Here is a 16,018-nt window from a genome sequence, read left to right as displayed (position 1 = left end):
TTGCGATTGTGATTATTGTGTTTGTTTGCACTCTTCATTGCCCACTCGAGCGCCACCCGGGCAATGGTGACGAGACGGGTTGATGCCGGTTTATTTGAGAGACTGGCCCACCGTGTTTTATGGTGTTCAATTTTCCTCGCGCACGGTGCTGCTTCCCACGCGGCTTCACGCGTCGGTACTCGCGCGCGTGGTTAATTGCGGCGCAATGCTCGTTTGAGTGATTTGTCGACATTCTTTTTTTTTTTTTACGACTCGCCGGTAATGAGGTGGCAATGAAGGGGGTTTATTTTCCACACGCTTCCGTCGCGGACATGGATCGCGGGGTGCAATGAGAGACACTTTGTCGCCAGGCGTGAGCGTTTGTTTTTTGCGGCGATCGAAATTAAATCGCGTGTAATTGGACAAGGTTAGTCTTATTTTGGGTGGTAATTAGAACCGTGAGTTTTTCGTGAAATTAGAGAAATATCTCCAAGTAAACCAACTCCGATTGCCTTGGGTGTATAAATGAGCTCCTATTTAACAAATCAAAGAGAATCGTTAGATGGATATATGTGTCGCTTTTTATCTATTTTTCATCAATGTTTCATAAGATTACTTCTCAGTTGAGTTTAAAGCTTTTTTGCAACCAACATTCATCTGACCAACAAATTTATCTGAGCAACTGATTGCCATTTGAAAAAGCCAAATCACGCATGCATTTTCAGCCACCCCGATAAGCAGGCCCATGTGGCAATGCTGACAGCATCGTAAAAGCAACCAACCCTAAGCCCAATCACCAGCTTTTGTCCTCGCCCCAGTCCCATCAGTAGCCCGCAATTAAATCACTTTCACTGGGGGCCCGTTTGCTCCCGATACCGCGACGTATCATAAAACCGCCCGAGTCCGTTTCGGGCTCTATTATTCGAGCATAATCTATTAATCACGCTCATTTGCAAGCCTGCAGCGCGATGCCGCGGTGTGTCTGGATAAAACGCAGTAAAACGCCAACTCATAGTGGTTGATGAAATTGAGCTTTTTTCTCTCTCGTTCATTTGCGACTCCCTCATGTCCCGCCCGACAGCTGGGGATAAATTCGGTGGCTCGCCTCGTTTACCTCAACGTGCCAATTTCAATTAGGCCAATTGATTTGTTTGCCTACACCACCATTCCGTCAGGGGTTCCGTGCGTGTTGTGTACGATATTACAAAGCAATTTCAATAGCGATTGGTATGGTTGAATTACGCTCTCTCATCACCTGGGTGATGTATTTCAACCAAAAACGACAATGACGAATGCCCGACGAGTTCCAATAATTCGATTAAAGCGGTAAGAAGTATTTTTTCAAAGGATTAAACATGCAATGAGGCAGTTCTTAGCAGCCCTTGAAAGCGTAAAAGCTTTTGAGCAAATATAGTGATTGGCATAGAAGCTTTTAAGTTGCATTCAAACGTGAACCAAATCAAACACGATCGTAATTAAACGCATTCTGAGCATTCAATCAAGCTGATCGGTTCGGTAGAATTCAGAACAAATAGCATTCGCCGCTGTCGCCATCGCAAACATCCGCGTATCGATGGAATCCGCCCCAAAGTCGCAGCTCGATCGGTTCACCTTTCCCACCGAGCCCGGGTGCGTAGAAATTTATCATCCCCCTTTTGCCAACCAGAAACCGGTCCCCGCGAGCGTTCGAAACCAGTTTTGGGGCTCTTTTTTAATGCGCCCGGTGCCGTACCCGGTCGCTTGGTTGGGTACTGGTGCTGCCTTTCTTGCATTTCCCAGGGAGTTTGTTTGCCGTTCAATTAGTCTTGACCATGGGAATGGCCAAGGAAAGTGTCTCTTGAGTAGCCAATGGATCAAGACTCATGTAACCGTGTTTTTTTTTCTCAAATCACGGCTTATTATTTGAATAAAAATTGTAACGCTTTCGGTGAACCACATTTCCCCTCTCAAGTTAACCGAAAGCGAGAGCCATGAAACTCGCAAGATGCCGTAACTCGTCACCCCAAGCCCACGCTGGCGTTACATCATCCAGCGTCCGAAGAAATGGGCACGCACGCGTAACCACAGCACGGGTTCGAACCCAACCGCTGCGAGAGGCTGCGAGCGTGAAAGTGGTTGTGTGCGCTCGCGAGTGAAATGAAGCTCCAAAAACCGGGCCACAGGCGAAGATGTGGAGCATGGCGCCTCGTGCAAGGTGGTCATAAAATCAAGTACAAGTACGCGCCTGGCTGGGCGTGACCTTGACGATCGCCGTTTGTGGCCCTCCGATGAAGGTCGCGCAATTGAAACCGCACTCGTTTTGACCGCGTTCAATTTACCGATGATCGGCGCGGTTAAGGTCACGGACGCAAACCGAATCCGTTTGAATCCGGGGCTGTTTGTGCAAGATCAAGTGCAAGCAAGTGAGGATCGGTACCTGCGGTGCATCGGTTTTTGAAACTGGAAACCAGCAGCGATGACGTCAACAAAAAAGGCAACCCCTCGTAGTGTTCGTAGTCGCCGGTGGATGGTGAATTTATTAGCTAACGCCACCGCGAAGGACGAAGGGCGCGATCGGACATGCGCATGCCAACGTTGGCGGGATTCGCAGGGTCGGAATTGATAACCCAACACGAGCCATCACTTCCGCGACGCGTGTACCGGCGGTGGTAATGCCAATCAAACCCGCTCGGAAGGGTGCCAGATGGAAATGGAATGGCGTACGAAACGAGCCTTCGGTGCTGCGGCGTTGCATTGCATCGTGCCGTTTGGTGATGTGAGCGGGAAATTCCGCAACGAACGGCACGTTGAATGGTGGTGTCATCGGTCTGTCGAGGCCTGCTGTTCGTGATGACAACTGTACAGCTATTTTTTGAAGGTTGCTTTGTTGATGGGATTGAGAAAAAAAGCCCTCAAAGGGCTCTCGTGTGTTAGGAAGCAATTTAATTTAAACCAAACAAATGACTTTTTTTTTCATTAGAACCACTGAAGCTTTTACGGCAACTTGTGTTTTTTGTTGCAAAAGATATAAAGCACTAATGGAAGGCCAGTCGGTATGCATGACTTCAAACACCTTTACGTTGTGAATGTCATTAAAGTCAACATTTAAAGTGAGAGATTAGTTGTTTCTGGTGCGTTTGATAAATGTAAATGTATCAGTGCGTATGAAAAGCTATCAGAAGGAACTTTGCTCTAACGGAAGCAAATAGATTATGGTCAGCCGTTTCTCGCCAACGTCGTATTTATGTCGAAAGTATGTGGCAATATGAGATAAATCTTGATCAAAAGAAGCTGTTTGTTGATCTTATTTCTTTTTTGTCATAATTTAGCATTGAATAATGCAATAGTTATGCACGAAACATTTTAAATGCACCCTATTCAAATGCGATATGCAGACACATACCGTCACTTCAAACGAGAACGATTAATGCAAGCGACTTTACTCAATTTTTCTTCCAATGCTTCATCGAGCGTTGAGCAAAGAAGGGCGTATTTGTTCATCTGGGGTTAATTACACAAACCTTCACTTTGAGAAACCTACGTTACAAAAACGCCATTACAAAAGCACTACGATACCGCTTTATTTCGCAAGGATGTTTAAGAAAAAAAAAACAAAATTATACATTCAAATAAATCTTCACCAAAAGCACCAAAACAAGCTCAGGGTTTTCCCTCATTCGTTTGAATGAAGCCACTGTGTGAGCCCTTTGGCGAGCCCATACATACGACACAAGAGGTTCCCTGGGCACCCGATTGGGTGAAGGTTGTTCGAGCGAGAAATAGAGAAAAATTATTATTAGAAACAAAATGAAATTCATAAAATGTGTGCCACCGTTGGCAGTCCTCCGTGCTCTGTCAAAAGAGACCTCTCTTGCCTCCGTCTCGTGTCCGTCCTGTATGGTGACTTTAATTTTAGTTTTGTTTTCAACTCGGGTACGAAAAATTTAACTTTTTTATAGCCACTCTTGCGGCACGCCTCGTCACGCCTTAGCGGGTGGCACGTGCGGTGTGGCCTCGAATGTAGATCACCCTCTTCTCCTCCTGGTTGGCATTTGTATTGGAAGCGAAGCGCGAATGTGTGTGAGAGCGTTTTTCTTTTCAATTATTAAGAAAGCCATGCTGTGTGGCCAAACTGGAGGAGCTTTTTCCACCTTGTCACCAGTCGCGTCGAGTCAAAAGAAATGAGACAAAACGGTCCACCCCGGGGGCTCGTATCGAGAAGATTGACTGGCGTCTCGAGTGCATAACGTGCCCAGCGTATACGATTTACACCGCGCGGCTTTCGCGCGCGGGTTCACGCTTACGCAAAAGCGGCTCATTAATTACTCGCGACGGAGCTGGCGAGCGAAAGATGAAGCGAGAAAAACACACAGACTAGAAGAAATGCCACCCTCCACGAAAGGGCTCGCCCATGGAAAGGGCAGAACAAGTGGGAACGTAATAAAATGGGAAAACAAACCACAACAATCGGCATGAATAAATGGATGGAAACCGAACGGTACGGTCTTCGCGTAGGTTGTCGTACGCCCACACCTGCGTGGAAGCTGCATTCGTTGGAACCTTGGTGGTGTTTTGCGGCCTTGCGAGGTCGACTAGTCGGGCAAATGCAATCCAGCAGGCACCGAGTCTGCACCAGCACCACTCTCGGTTGCACTTGGTTGCGATTCCGTGACCGATGGACTGACTCGAATCAATACCCCGGGCGTATGTTTTTGTTTCATGGCACGATCGGTTGCGGTGTAATAGAATTAAATGCCACAAAACAAACCGCGGCGTCACGCAACGGTTTGACCCCGATCGGAGGTCACATAACGTCAGTCCTGGTGAAGACGATTGCCCAACGATGCGATCTCACACGCCAAAGGACACCGTTTTGTTTTCGTTACGCGGCTACGACGTTGGACGGGTTGGCATGCAAAAATCGAGCTCTCTTTCCATTTTCGTCTTTCGCGAATATGTCAAACGCAGCGGGCATAGCTAGGGTGGACCGGTTTCAGGTTCGATCGGTGTCATCTGCCGAGTTGAGATTATTTTTCTAGCACTCCCAACGGTGGCCTTTGGTGGCCCACTTTTTGGGACACGTTGTTTTGGTTTTGCCGCGGGTGGAAATTGAATTTTCCTACCCGCAAAATCAAGAATGAAACAATCACGCGGTGCATGATCCGTGCAATACGTTCTACCTTGCGATCGTGTTGCAATTGGTGATCGAACCGCTCAAACGGTGGCACAGGTATGCAACGAGCGGATCAGAAAGGGAAGCGTGAAATTATTATTACAAAGCCGGTGGCCGGCCGGAGAGGCGTTTCGTTCTTTGTACCACACCGTCGTCACGTGGATCATTAATCGAAAGTGAGACGACGAACGAGCGAGAGAGAGAGAGAGAGAGAGATAGAAAAGGACATCAAAACACTGGCCCCCCATTTGGAGCTGCGGGCGATTCGTTAGTTAGTGAGTGTAAGAGTGAGGATTTCGCAACTTGCCTAGCTCGTTCGATAGATGCGGCTAGTTGCAATAAAATAAGATATTTTTCTATCTCATGGCCTCTTCATCCTCCGCCCGGTGGTAATGCACAGTCCCCGGAGAGGCTAAGCTTGATGCTAAATGCAGCTCCACCCACCTTCAGCGTGGTTGCATCGGTGTCCCTCGAGCCATCCTGTGCTCGGGCTGCAACCGAGTTCAGACAGGCAGACGAATCGCAATCGAGGGCAAATCGGGGCGCTGGTTGAACTTTGCAACGTCGAACGACCACGTCTGTCCACGTGCGGGGCTCAAATGCACACGAATGCACTTTCGTCATGCCGGCCTTCCCGGGTCAGTGTGGGTTATTGAACCGTCGGCCGGATGGTGTCGTCGTTGAAGACAACAACCATCGTTTGAGTGCTGGCTGGGCCGATTTCTGGCACGTCGAGCGAAATGGCATTTTGCATAGCCGATCCAAAAGGGGAAGACCTTGGTGTTTGCTTGCACCGGTGCAAGCAAGTCGGTCAATGTTTCGAGCATTATTTACGACGCCTGAGTTTTGTGTGAGTCCAGGGTGCTTTTGTGCTGGCTGGAGTAGTTAGATTGCTGGATTAAGGCATGGTTGATAGGCGTGATTGACAATCATGCGCCATGTGGTTTGACGTGCATTTATGCCAATATAAAACGCTCAATTTTTAAGCGATCACTAAGCAAGTAGCTAGCTTTGGTTCTCTTAAGCTTGTTTACGGCTTTTAAAGGTCATGTTTACATGCGAATTGGGTTTGCTTGATCCTCTATAGGATTATGAATTGATCGTTTTATTTTGTAGCCACAAACAAAATACAAGACAATAAAAGTATTGGTAACAAGCAGATGTTATTTCAATGGAAAATATATGACGAATATATATGACAGTATATGACGAATCCTAATGTACCATACAATGCTTTAAGCTGATCCGAGAGGTTCAAAATGATCTAGCATATATAAAAATCAATCCAAGCCGTCAATAGCAACTCATTGCAAACGAGATTTTCCGTTCAGCCGTTTTAAGTTTCAAGGAACGAGGAAGAAAAAGGAAATAAACAAATCGAATTAAGACCTAATCAATCGGCCAGTCTCTAGCCTGACGTTTCATTAACACCCTGCGCAGTAGTAGCAGGCTGTGGATTTGTTTGGAAGGCAGCACTAATAATTCGACACAAGAGCGAGGTAAAAAAGCTGTCTAACCTTCCAAACCACCGATCGAGTTGAGAGCGTTTTCGGAACCATGCGCCCGATCGTGCTGTTAGCATTGAACGTTGGGAATTGATTTTGAGACCTAATTTACACTTCCGCAGTGCCACAGGAAAGGTGGCGTGGCGTTGTGATAACGCGAACGTGCGAGAGAAACAAAAAATAAACACACCCAAACCTCACGCAAAACTCGGAGATCTTGAGCAAATGAAAAATGGGCCCCAAAACGAAACCAGTTTATCAAAATCGATGGCAGACTTTGGGCGGCTCAAGATGCATGTGTCAGCGTCAATTGATAACTGCGCCGATTGGTAGCTGAAGGAAGGTTAATTTTCTCTGGCGCTCTCAAGCGCCCTAAAGAGAAACCCCCTTTCGCCGACTGGCCAGATGATGGCTTCCCCGGATAGGCTCCGGTGTGGTCTTATGCAACCTGTGCGCTGCGTCATAAAGCGGCTGACTAAGCTGGTCGAATGGGAAGTTAGATTGTTTTTTTTCCCTCTTCTCTAGTGGTGTTTTGAATTTGACTGACGGGAGCTGAGCTGCGGGTCTTTTAGGGTGATTCAAGTGACAGCCTGCAGACCAGCCACCGAGTATTACCTCACGCGGAAAACGTGAAAAAGACAATGCTTCATCAATGAAAACTAGCCGGTGTTGCGGGAGTTTTAAATTTCCAGCCCAAACCAATCGTTGGAAGTGCGTCCATTTGCCACCGAAAAATGGGAGCTTTCCAACCATCTTCCAGACCAACGCCCGGTCAGCTGATGAAAGCTTCAAGGTACCTTCGAACCCTTCGACGTGCACGTTCCGTTTCGTGCAACGTCTTCCCATTCCGGTTCAATGAAAAGGGTCGCATGTCGATGAGTTTTTTTTTGCGACCTGTCCTCAAACACACTCACGCATCGTGTCGTGGATGCACACACACACACACACTCACAGTCCACTGGCCACAAGAGTGGGTCTGTGCCGACCGGGTCGCGACCTTCAAAAAACTGGTGTCGCACATCGCCGGACGGGCCTGCCAGAGCGGGTCGGGCCTTATGTAAGTTCAGCTCGAGCTCCGGACTCGGGTGGTGTTGTCTGCCTTGTGCATCCCTGTCCCCGTGGGGCGGTGCAGACTGCGGACGGCGAGATGACGAAGAAGGTTGACCTCTTTTGCCGTGGCCAACGCCGCCATCGCACACACGACCCCGACACGCGCGATAAGACAAATTGAGAGTGGGTGGTAGCGACGAATGGGGCTTGGTGGCTGAAAAGATCGCTCTGCTTTTATCACAAACAAACGCAGCAACCCCACAAACCTCCCCCTTTCCACCCTCACCCTTCGTACGAACAACGCGCGACCCCACCCTCGTGGGCTAGGGTGGGATTTCGCCGGTTCGTCGCTTGTGCCACTGTTGCAGTCTTTCGTCGGAATCTCTCGCTTTGGCGCGGTGTGAAAATCAATTCCACCGCCATTGGTTGTGCTGGTGTGCGTCGGTACGTGTGTGTGTGTGTGTGTGTGCCTGGCCGTCCGAAGGGTGCTGGTGCTGGTAGAGGGCAGGAAGCTCAGCCTATTTCGGGTCTGGAGGTGGAAGCAGGGTGTAGTAAAATTCGTCCAGTTTTCAGTGGCGCGCTCGTGGGCTCCGGTTTACGGTTTCGCGGCTTTCGGGTTTCGTTGGCGCTTGGGCGCTTCTCCGGTTCCTCGCAGCTAGCAAGCGATCAGTTCGATACGGACACGCGCTCGGAACGGTGTGTGGCAGGACTCGTCCTAACCTGCTGTCTTAACTTTACTACTACTGCTGCTGCCGTTGTCTCTTGGACAGCCCAACGTGGCCACTAGCGGGTAATGGTGGCTTGTGTTTAACGCTGTCTCACCTCACACGGCGCGGATCTCGTTTTCTTTCCTTTGTATTAGGGTTTTCCGTTCCTTTTTTTTTGTTGTCTTTCGCGTTGAAGTGCCATTAACTGATAAGCGTCGTCCTCGTCGCGATTGGAATGTGTCTTTGAAAGGTGGTTCTATTCGAGCCGCGGTTTGTTCGAGACCCGCGTTTTTAACAAACCCTGCGTGTGTGTGGTGGGATGTTCACCTTTTCTGGATGCAATTTGATCACGTTTTACTTTCCGTTTCGTTTTCGCAGATCATCCCGAACAGGAGCGAAGGGAAGTTACAGTCCCGAAAGCGCACAGTACTGCTCTGTCGGTCGTTCGAAAAGAGCAACGGAAGTGAGCTAAAAACTGAAAAACCAGCGCAAGTGCACAGAACGGGCGTGTTAGTGCGCGTGTGAGAGAAAAGAATATCGTAGTAGCGTAACAAATCAAACCATCAAAGAAAGCATGGATCCAAACGTCATTAGTGAACCCACCAACGGTGTCCTGGGCAGAGTGATGAAGTTTTTCGTTGACAATCAAGGTGCGTGTCCTTCTTAACAAAAATGGCAAAATATTGCTGTTCGATAATGATAATGATGGCATGTGTGCGGTTGGCGTGTGTGCTTGTGTGTTTCGTTTCCCATTGTAGATGAGCGCACGAAGGAGTGGTTCCTGTCCGGATCGATGACGCCGCTGATCATGATCCTCGTGACGTACCTGTACTTCTGCCTGTACGCCGGACCGCGCTACATGGCAAAGCGGAAACCCTTCAAGCTGGAAAACGTCCTGATTGCGTACAATGCAGTCCAGGTGCTGCTTAGCATCGTGTTAGTGTACGAAGTGAGTGTGTGGGTTTTTATTCACATAAATCATCGTTCAAATCATCGACTTTTCCTTCCTGCGCATTTTCACACATCGCTATAAAAGTATAATCCCCAAAGAAATTCTCCCCACAAGCGGGTAAAATTGCACCGACTTGCGTGCTTTCATTTTCTTCTCTTTTTCGACGCTTGACTTCCCTCTTCGGTCGAATTAGTATTTTGATTTATGTAATCGACATCGATTTCGAAACGTCCAAAACACAAACGTCTCCACGATACCGGCGTCTATGGCGTCATTCGTTGAGGTTGTTTTTTTTTGCTCCATTCCTCTCGTTTCGTATCTCGTTCGTTTAACGATTCCTACACCGAAATAGAGCGGCTTCAAAATTCAGCGTAGTATAGCGCAACACAAGCCCCGGATGCTCAAGTTGCAGCAGCTTCCAAGCACCGCAACGAAGCGGGACAGGTTAGGCTGAAGCCTTTTTTTATTTACATCCATTAGCTCGAACACCACGAGACCGGTTGTTTGTGAAGGAAGGTGCTACAACCAGGAAGTGTCATTGGCTTGTTCGCTTATCGATGCAATCGACAGATCGAAAATTTATGTTAAACATATTTCGCGCTGAAACTATTCATCGCATTGTTGTTTTTTTTATTGCAAAAAAACACAAATTTTAACTTGGAAACAATTATAACCAACGCTTTCGTGTCAAATATAAGCTTTTAGCTTTGTTTTGAAACGATATCTAACCGAGAAGTCTCATTTACAGCCCACAAAAACGGTTTACTTTTCCAGCGATTACGTTTTACACGGGGCTGCAAAAGCTTTTGTACTTTTTATTTTGGTCAATAGAAGCATCACCGAAATGATTTTAAAATTTACTGCAGCGCAATTCAATTGCTCTACTAAACCGCCACCGTTTGAGAGGGCATTGTTTTGCTTGGGTTTGGGTTTTCTACCCAATAAACGGGTAGTTCCCACGTGCCTGATGAGCCGATGAAGGGTGCTATTAATGATGGAACGACATCTCTTTACGCAACCGACACTCTTGGATAATTGACACGTTAGCGGCAGGTGTATCCGGTCGAGTGATCGTCTGTGGTGCATCTGTAACGTGATACGGTCGATTTGGTTTCGTTTTTCTTATGAAAACTGCGGCTAGAGCTTTACTTCTTCAGGTCAAAAAGGAGGGAAATATTGCTGTTTTGAGCATGATAGCATTCTGATTTAAAAAAAGCTAACTTATTTGGCATCTTTCTACAGGGAATCGAAGGCGGATGGCGAAAACATTACAATTACTCCTGCCAACCCGTGGACTACAGCCGAAACCCGGTCGCGATTAGGGTTCGTATGAGCTTTTTTGTTCATCCAATTTTCTATGAGAAAAAAAAATACTACAACTTGTCACGTTTTCACCCTTTCCGGTTAGATGGCACGCGCCGTTTGGATGTACTACATGTGCAAGGTCGTGGAGCTGCTCGACACGGTGTTCTTCGTGCTGCGCAAGAAGCAGAACCAGGTCTCGTTCCTGCACGTCTACCATCACACTCTGATGCCTGTCTGTGGCTTCATCGGCGTCAAATACTTCGCCGGTAAGTAAACCGTGGCAAACTCACCTGATAGTAGCACGTTGACACCAGGCTGAAGGTCACCACTCGTACAAGGGTGGCCTCCCTTAGAGGTGATGTCTCTCGGTGGGTCGTTTTTCGCGGTACGATGCGAAGAGCAAACAGCCCGAAAATCTCAGTCCATCGGTAGCGACTCCACAACTGCTCCAAAGACACACGGTAGCAGAGGGCTACCGGTCGATGGCCACCGAATCACGCTAATTAGCCGCCATCGCCCGTCAGGGACACGCTTGGACGCATCAGCTCCTTTTCGCCGGCTGGTTCGCAGGTCCGTTTTGCATTTCTCGATGGCGCATTTCAAGTCTAACCCGAACGACATTACCCTTGAGCCGCCGTCATGCACGAAAGCGAAGCATTAGCGTGTTTGAATGACAATTCTCGGAGACTCGGAATGACTGCGAGCCTCGAGAACCTTTCTGTTTTGCGTGAGGTGCCGCTTTAAGGAGATGAAAATTTATTCCAACGCATCTTATCGCCGGCGTACGATCACTGGCGAATGAATAAAAGATGTGCATCCACAAAAATCAATTAAATGGCACCGATCCGGCCAACCGTCGTCAGTTCTTGCCACAGTTCGCCGGCAAACCGTGCCGTTTAACTTATCAAGCTCACGAACCAAAGCGACGTAACCGACGCACCATTATTGCGGACACCGGAGGCGTTTCGTCATTTGGTCGGTGGCACAATCGCAGGTGTTCGTAACAATCGGATGAATTTCTGTGGACGCACTTCCAACGATGTCGTTGAGTTCCATGTTTCCACGAAATGGTAATGGCTCAATGGATCGGTTCGTGTGGTTGTTGCGTTCTTCGGTAGTATTAGATTGAGTATTCGCACAGCTTCCATTCGTGGCGATAAGCGATTTCTGATACAAAATGCAATCGTATTAGCTGTACAAGAGTGATACACGTCATCACGGGCTGTCGAATGCCCCAAAAACCGGTCCAATTATTCCCCTCAAAAAGGCAAACACCGATGTTAGTACGAAAAGAAATGGCGCAGTGTAGCGCGAAACAGATTGAATATAGTTTGCAGCGGAATATTGGCATTTGCAACTGGCATTTCATCTAACTCCGTCACCTTTCACAGGATGATATGCCACCGAGTTGCGGAATCTCTCTGCGATTGCGAATCTCGCGCTCGTTGGCGTTGGGAACTGATCGAAACACAAACCCTCCGTTGTGTGACCTTGCGCCTCAACCTCGCCAGCTGGCAAACACGAAACAAAGCTCATTGATCTCCGAGATGGTGGGGATGGATGGTTTTGAAAAAAGTTTGTGATTTTGTGACGCCTTTGCTTTGAAAGGGTTGCGCGGTTTGTTTGCTTTAGAAGCGACGAATTCAACGCAACCATCAAGTCGGATGAGCCTCAGAGCCACCGCAGCTCAACGGGAACATAATTAATGAATTAACCACAGCGCAGACTGTTTGAGGCACTCCTTCCGGAGGGTTTTGATCAATTGGGTCTTGATGTTGGTGCGATTTCCGCCTTGCTAAAGCGTGTTTGGAGCCGGTCATCACCTGTCTCATTAGTCTCGTGAACGAAACCTGCTCATCCGAGCGAACCTCAGTACAGTGAACTTTTATGGTTGTGTTAAGAACATCCAAAAATATGTGGCTTTCGAAATATAAAGCGTCTCGCAACAGCGAGTTTCCGGTGCGTGTGCTAATGTTCTACAAAGTCCACCCATAAATCAGTCCTGATGAAGAACGCCATTTAAACTGTTCTTTTTTCGCATCGTTTTCTAATTCCACAGGAGGCCACGGCACGCTCCTGGGCGTCATCAACTCGTTCATCCACGTCTGCATGTACGCGTATTACATGCTGGCCGCGATGGGCCCAAAGGTGCAAAAGTACCTCTGGTGGAAGCGCTACCTGACCGTGATGCAGATCGTAAGTAGCGACCCGATTCTCGCTCGCCACCGACTCGGGCACTCGCCGACGGGCGTCATTAGGCGCGTTGCAAAAGGGAAAGCTCCCACTTTCACCATCAAACTATCGGCGCTTAATGACGTCCCCGGGAACGGGTTCTCGGATGGCCGGTTTTCTGTCGCTCCCGAACCCGCAAAGTTCTGGTTTTCTGACATCCTTCTTTCCACGGCCCGTTTTTCGCAGGTCCAGTTCATTATCGTGTTCTTCCACACCGTGCAAGTGCAGTTCCAGCCGAACTGTGCTTACCCGAAATCGATCGCCGCTCTGCTTACGCTGAACGCGGGTCTGTTCATCTACATGTTCAGCTCGTTCTACGTGCACTCGTACATCCGTAAGGCGAACCCGGACGCAAACCGGACCCGCAAGCTCGGCGAGGAGAACAACAACCAGTTGGAGTGCAAACCAAAGGATGCCGTCGACGTGAACACGCGGCCGGCTCAGGTGGCGGTGGCGGCGGGCGAGGTCAAGAAGGATCTGTAGATTAGTGCTACCTCTCTTTTAAACACTTACACACCCACACACACACACCCAAACACACATGCATTCCTACCCACATTCCTCCACCCGAACAACGCACACAAATCGAACACGAAGAGCACGCAAGCCACCCTCGCCGGGAAAGTGGCCGGAAAAGCGTACCTAGGAAAAGTGGAGTGAACCGGAAGCAGGCGGACGCAGTCGTGGGTAGACGAGGGAGTTTCCAAAGAACGCTGGGAGCAAAGGATGAAACGGTTATCAGAAACGCTCGCCCGCCACCAGCGCGGGTCCCGGTGCCGGAAAAAGGGCGCGCCTTATTCTACAAGCTCCGGAGCCTTCGGCAGGAGCTTGCTAGAGTGTAGGCCGGAAAAAGAGAGCTGTCCGTCGCGCTGATCTCGAAGGTGGAGCCCAGGCTCGGGCAAGCTTATCGGCAGCAAATGGGATCGATCCGACCCGGGAATCGGTTCGGATGTGGCGCGGAACGCGGATTCTCGGATAACACAATGGGCAGGACCTCCCGCCTCCACTCCCTCCCTTCCTGCCGTCCGCGAACCGGCCTCCGAACTGCGTGCGACTCCACGCGCGTGACGGCGTGCTGCTTGCGTACGAGCCCGCGTGTTGGCCCGCGTTCAAACGAAGCTTAATCGTTCAGGGAGCAGTGTATTGTTTTTGTATACTATGTTTAGCTAAACCCGTCGCGTGAGATGTACATTTTTTTTGCTAGATTATTTAATTTAAAATGGATATGAGAAACGGTAAGCGCGCGCGCGTTGAGTTTTGTTTTTCCCCTCTAATTTTCCATCCGAAACGCGGCATTCACCCCGAACCGGTTCAGCGTGCACCGGTGGAGCCTGAATGTATGCAACGTGCTGACGTGCAGCGTCGCTCGCGTTGGGGAATGGGTGTCTTTCGGTTAAAATTTAATTATCCAGCGGGAAAACGAGAAAAACCCACCAAAGTGCTGGCATGCTGGGAACAAAGAAAACGCTGACGTCAGACGAAGCGGCAGGGGCGAGATTCGATACAAGGCCATCCCGCATCCTCGAGTGCAGCTGGAGTGCGGCACAAAGCCAAGAACAATGCGGCGCAACCCGAGGTGCTTGCAGATCCGCTTGTTGCAGAAAGAAAACGGCACAATGTTTGCGAAAACATACATTCTTCGAAGGCAACTTTCGCCCCACTGGGGGCGGTGCGCGTTTAGCAGCTTGTTTGGGCGAGTGTTTTCCTTTGCATACCGCGAGCTGAAGCCTTGAGTAAGGTTTCGGCAAACTAGACGCACAATGGTGCACGGATTTAGGGCAGCGTTCTGTGGGCGAACGCGGCCCACTCTTTGATGTTGCCATACCACACCGTGCTGAAGCTAGCAAAGGACCGAAGGACTTGCTATGGTGGTGCTTTGTCGACTTGCAGCCGTCTTGCGCGAAGGATGTGCTTCACTCCATTCGATCCCATCGTCTCCTCACCAGGGACGGCTCGAGCTGGAAAGTTTGAGATTTATGCATGGCTATGTTTATTTGCCTCCGTTGCTGCAATCCCCTCGAGTGCAGTTCCCACAGGCGCGCGCCCACCAAGTGCGCGCCTTTTTAGTGCGTTTGCGAAAAGCTTGGGGGCTTCGGGTTTTCTTTATGCGCTGCACCTTTTTCTTTTCGCTTTCTGTTTCCTCTTCCGTAGCGAATGCAACGACGGTAAATTCCCAACGCATGCTTCAATAAGCAGAAGTAGTCGCTGGTCCAAAGTTCGATGGACTTACCTGGAGGCTGTGGTAGACGAGCACACCGCTAACGGTCAGGATGGTGAATAGTATGAACAGGACGAAGGCGGACACCTGGGAAATTCGCAGCAGATTCAGCACACCGGAAACGAGAATCGCTGCAGCGTGGCAGCAAATAATCGGTACCAGCAGTCGATCGATCAGATCCCACGGCAGCTGTCGCGGGCGTTTCGCTTTCCCGGCCTTTCCAAGACAGAGGGACGGTCGCTGGAAAGCAGATGGATGGGATGGAGAAATGGCAATCAGAAGAACTGTTCGATCGTGATTCCGAGGGGTTGCAAGCCGAGACAATTTATTAATGTAGCTGTGGTGTGTTTCAATTTGTCATAACGAAATAAAAAACGAGCTGAAAAGCTTTTCAGGATGTTGTTGTTGGCATTGCCATGCATTCGTAAGCTTATCCACGCCCGTTTCTACGTAAATGCAGGAGTAATTGAAACAGAGGCGTGTAATTATAACCGAGCGAAGAAATCCAAACCGATTGTTTTACCTTACTCGATGTACTCGGTTGCATGATTGCGACGAGTTTTGTGGCTTCCAGAGGATTTTATTTATTCTGTTCGTAGAAATAAAGCAACCGCACCAACCGCCAATGTCGAACGCAACGGAAACCCGTGCGCCTGAAGTTATGCTTGCTGTAATGATGTTCCTTTACTTTGGCTTGTGCCGGGTTTTCTGGAACTTTTCCTAGCTCCCCCAACCGGGCTAAGATCCAGAGCTTGCTAAGGGGGTTTCCAGGAGGAATGACCCTGGCGGACAAGCAGATCTCGCCTCCACGCCTATCGCTAACCTACGCAGCAGAGTTTTCCCGAATGACACTCAATTAAAACTTTGCGTACGGAAAATGTTTAATTTGATTTCTTCAAACGCGCGTTCGCCTTCTCG

The 16,018-nt window shown here is 49.0% G+C and overlaps 2 protein-coding genes across 2 annotated transcripts in view; one reads left to right on the top strand and one right to left on the bottom strand.

Annotated features, from left to right (window-relative positions):
- The window catches only part of LOC128721714 (D-beta-hydroxybutyrate dehydrogenase, mitochondrial), a 30,184-nt gene extending 14,537 nt beyond the window's left edge, over positions 1 to 15,647 (bottom strand). The window contains exons 1-2 of the mRNA XM_053815493.1: positions 15,624 to 15,647; positions 15,113 to 15,340 (exon numbers count right to left, since the gene is read on the bottom strand). Of these exons, the coding sequence (XP_053671468.1) occupies positions 15,113 to 15,340; positions 15,624 to 15,647 (252 nt within the window). The remainder of the gene's footprint in view (positions 1 to 15,112; positions 15,341 to 15,623) is intronic.
- Positions 8,859 to 14,066, top strand: LOC128721715 (elongation of very long chain fatty acids protein 7). Its single transcript, XM_053815494.1, has 6 exons — positions 8,859 to 9,043; positions 9,152 to 9,342; positions 10,588 to 10,668; positions 10,754 to 10,916; positions 12,710 to 12,846; positions 13,069 to 14,066. The coding sequence occupies exons 1-6, from the start codon at positions 8,968 to 8,970 to the stop codon at positions 13,363 to 13,365; spliced, it is 945 nt and encodes a 314-aa protein (XP_053671469.1). The 5' UTR covers positions 8,859 to 8,967; the 3' UTR covers positions 13,366 to 14,066.
- Positions 15,648 to 16,018: the final 371 nt, after the last annotated feature.

This window comes from Anopheles nili, chromosome 2 (genome assembly GCF_943737925.1).
Source record: "Anopheles nili chromosome 2, idAnoNiliSN_F5_01, whole genome shotgun sequence".
Classification (NCBI taxonomy): Eukaryota; Metazoa; Arthropoda; class Insecta; order Diptera; family Culicidae; genus Anopheles; species Anopheles nili.
Note: the sequence above shows the minus strand (reverse complement) of the source record. Positions and strands in the feature narration are given on the sequence as shown.

What these genes read in the sequence shown, in the direction of transcription:
- LOC128721715 (XM_053815494.1), top strand. Translation starts at nt 8,968, where the DNA reads ATGGATCCAAACGTCATTAGTGAACCCACCAACGGTGTCCTGGGCAGA. An exon ending in GAAACCCGGTCGCGATTAGG is followed by an intron (nt 10,669 to 10,753) that starts GTTCGTATGAGC and finishes CTTTCCGGTTAG; the next exon opens with ATGGCACGCGCCGTTTGGAT. An exon ending in CGGCGTCAAATACTTCGCCG is followed by an intron (nt 10,917 to 12,709) that starts GTAAGTAAACCG and finishes CTAATTCCACAG; the next exon opens with GAGGCCACGGCACGCTCCTG.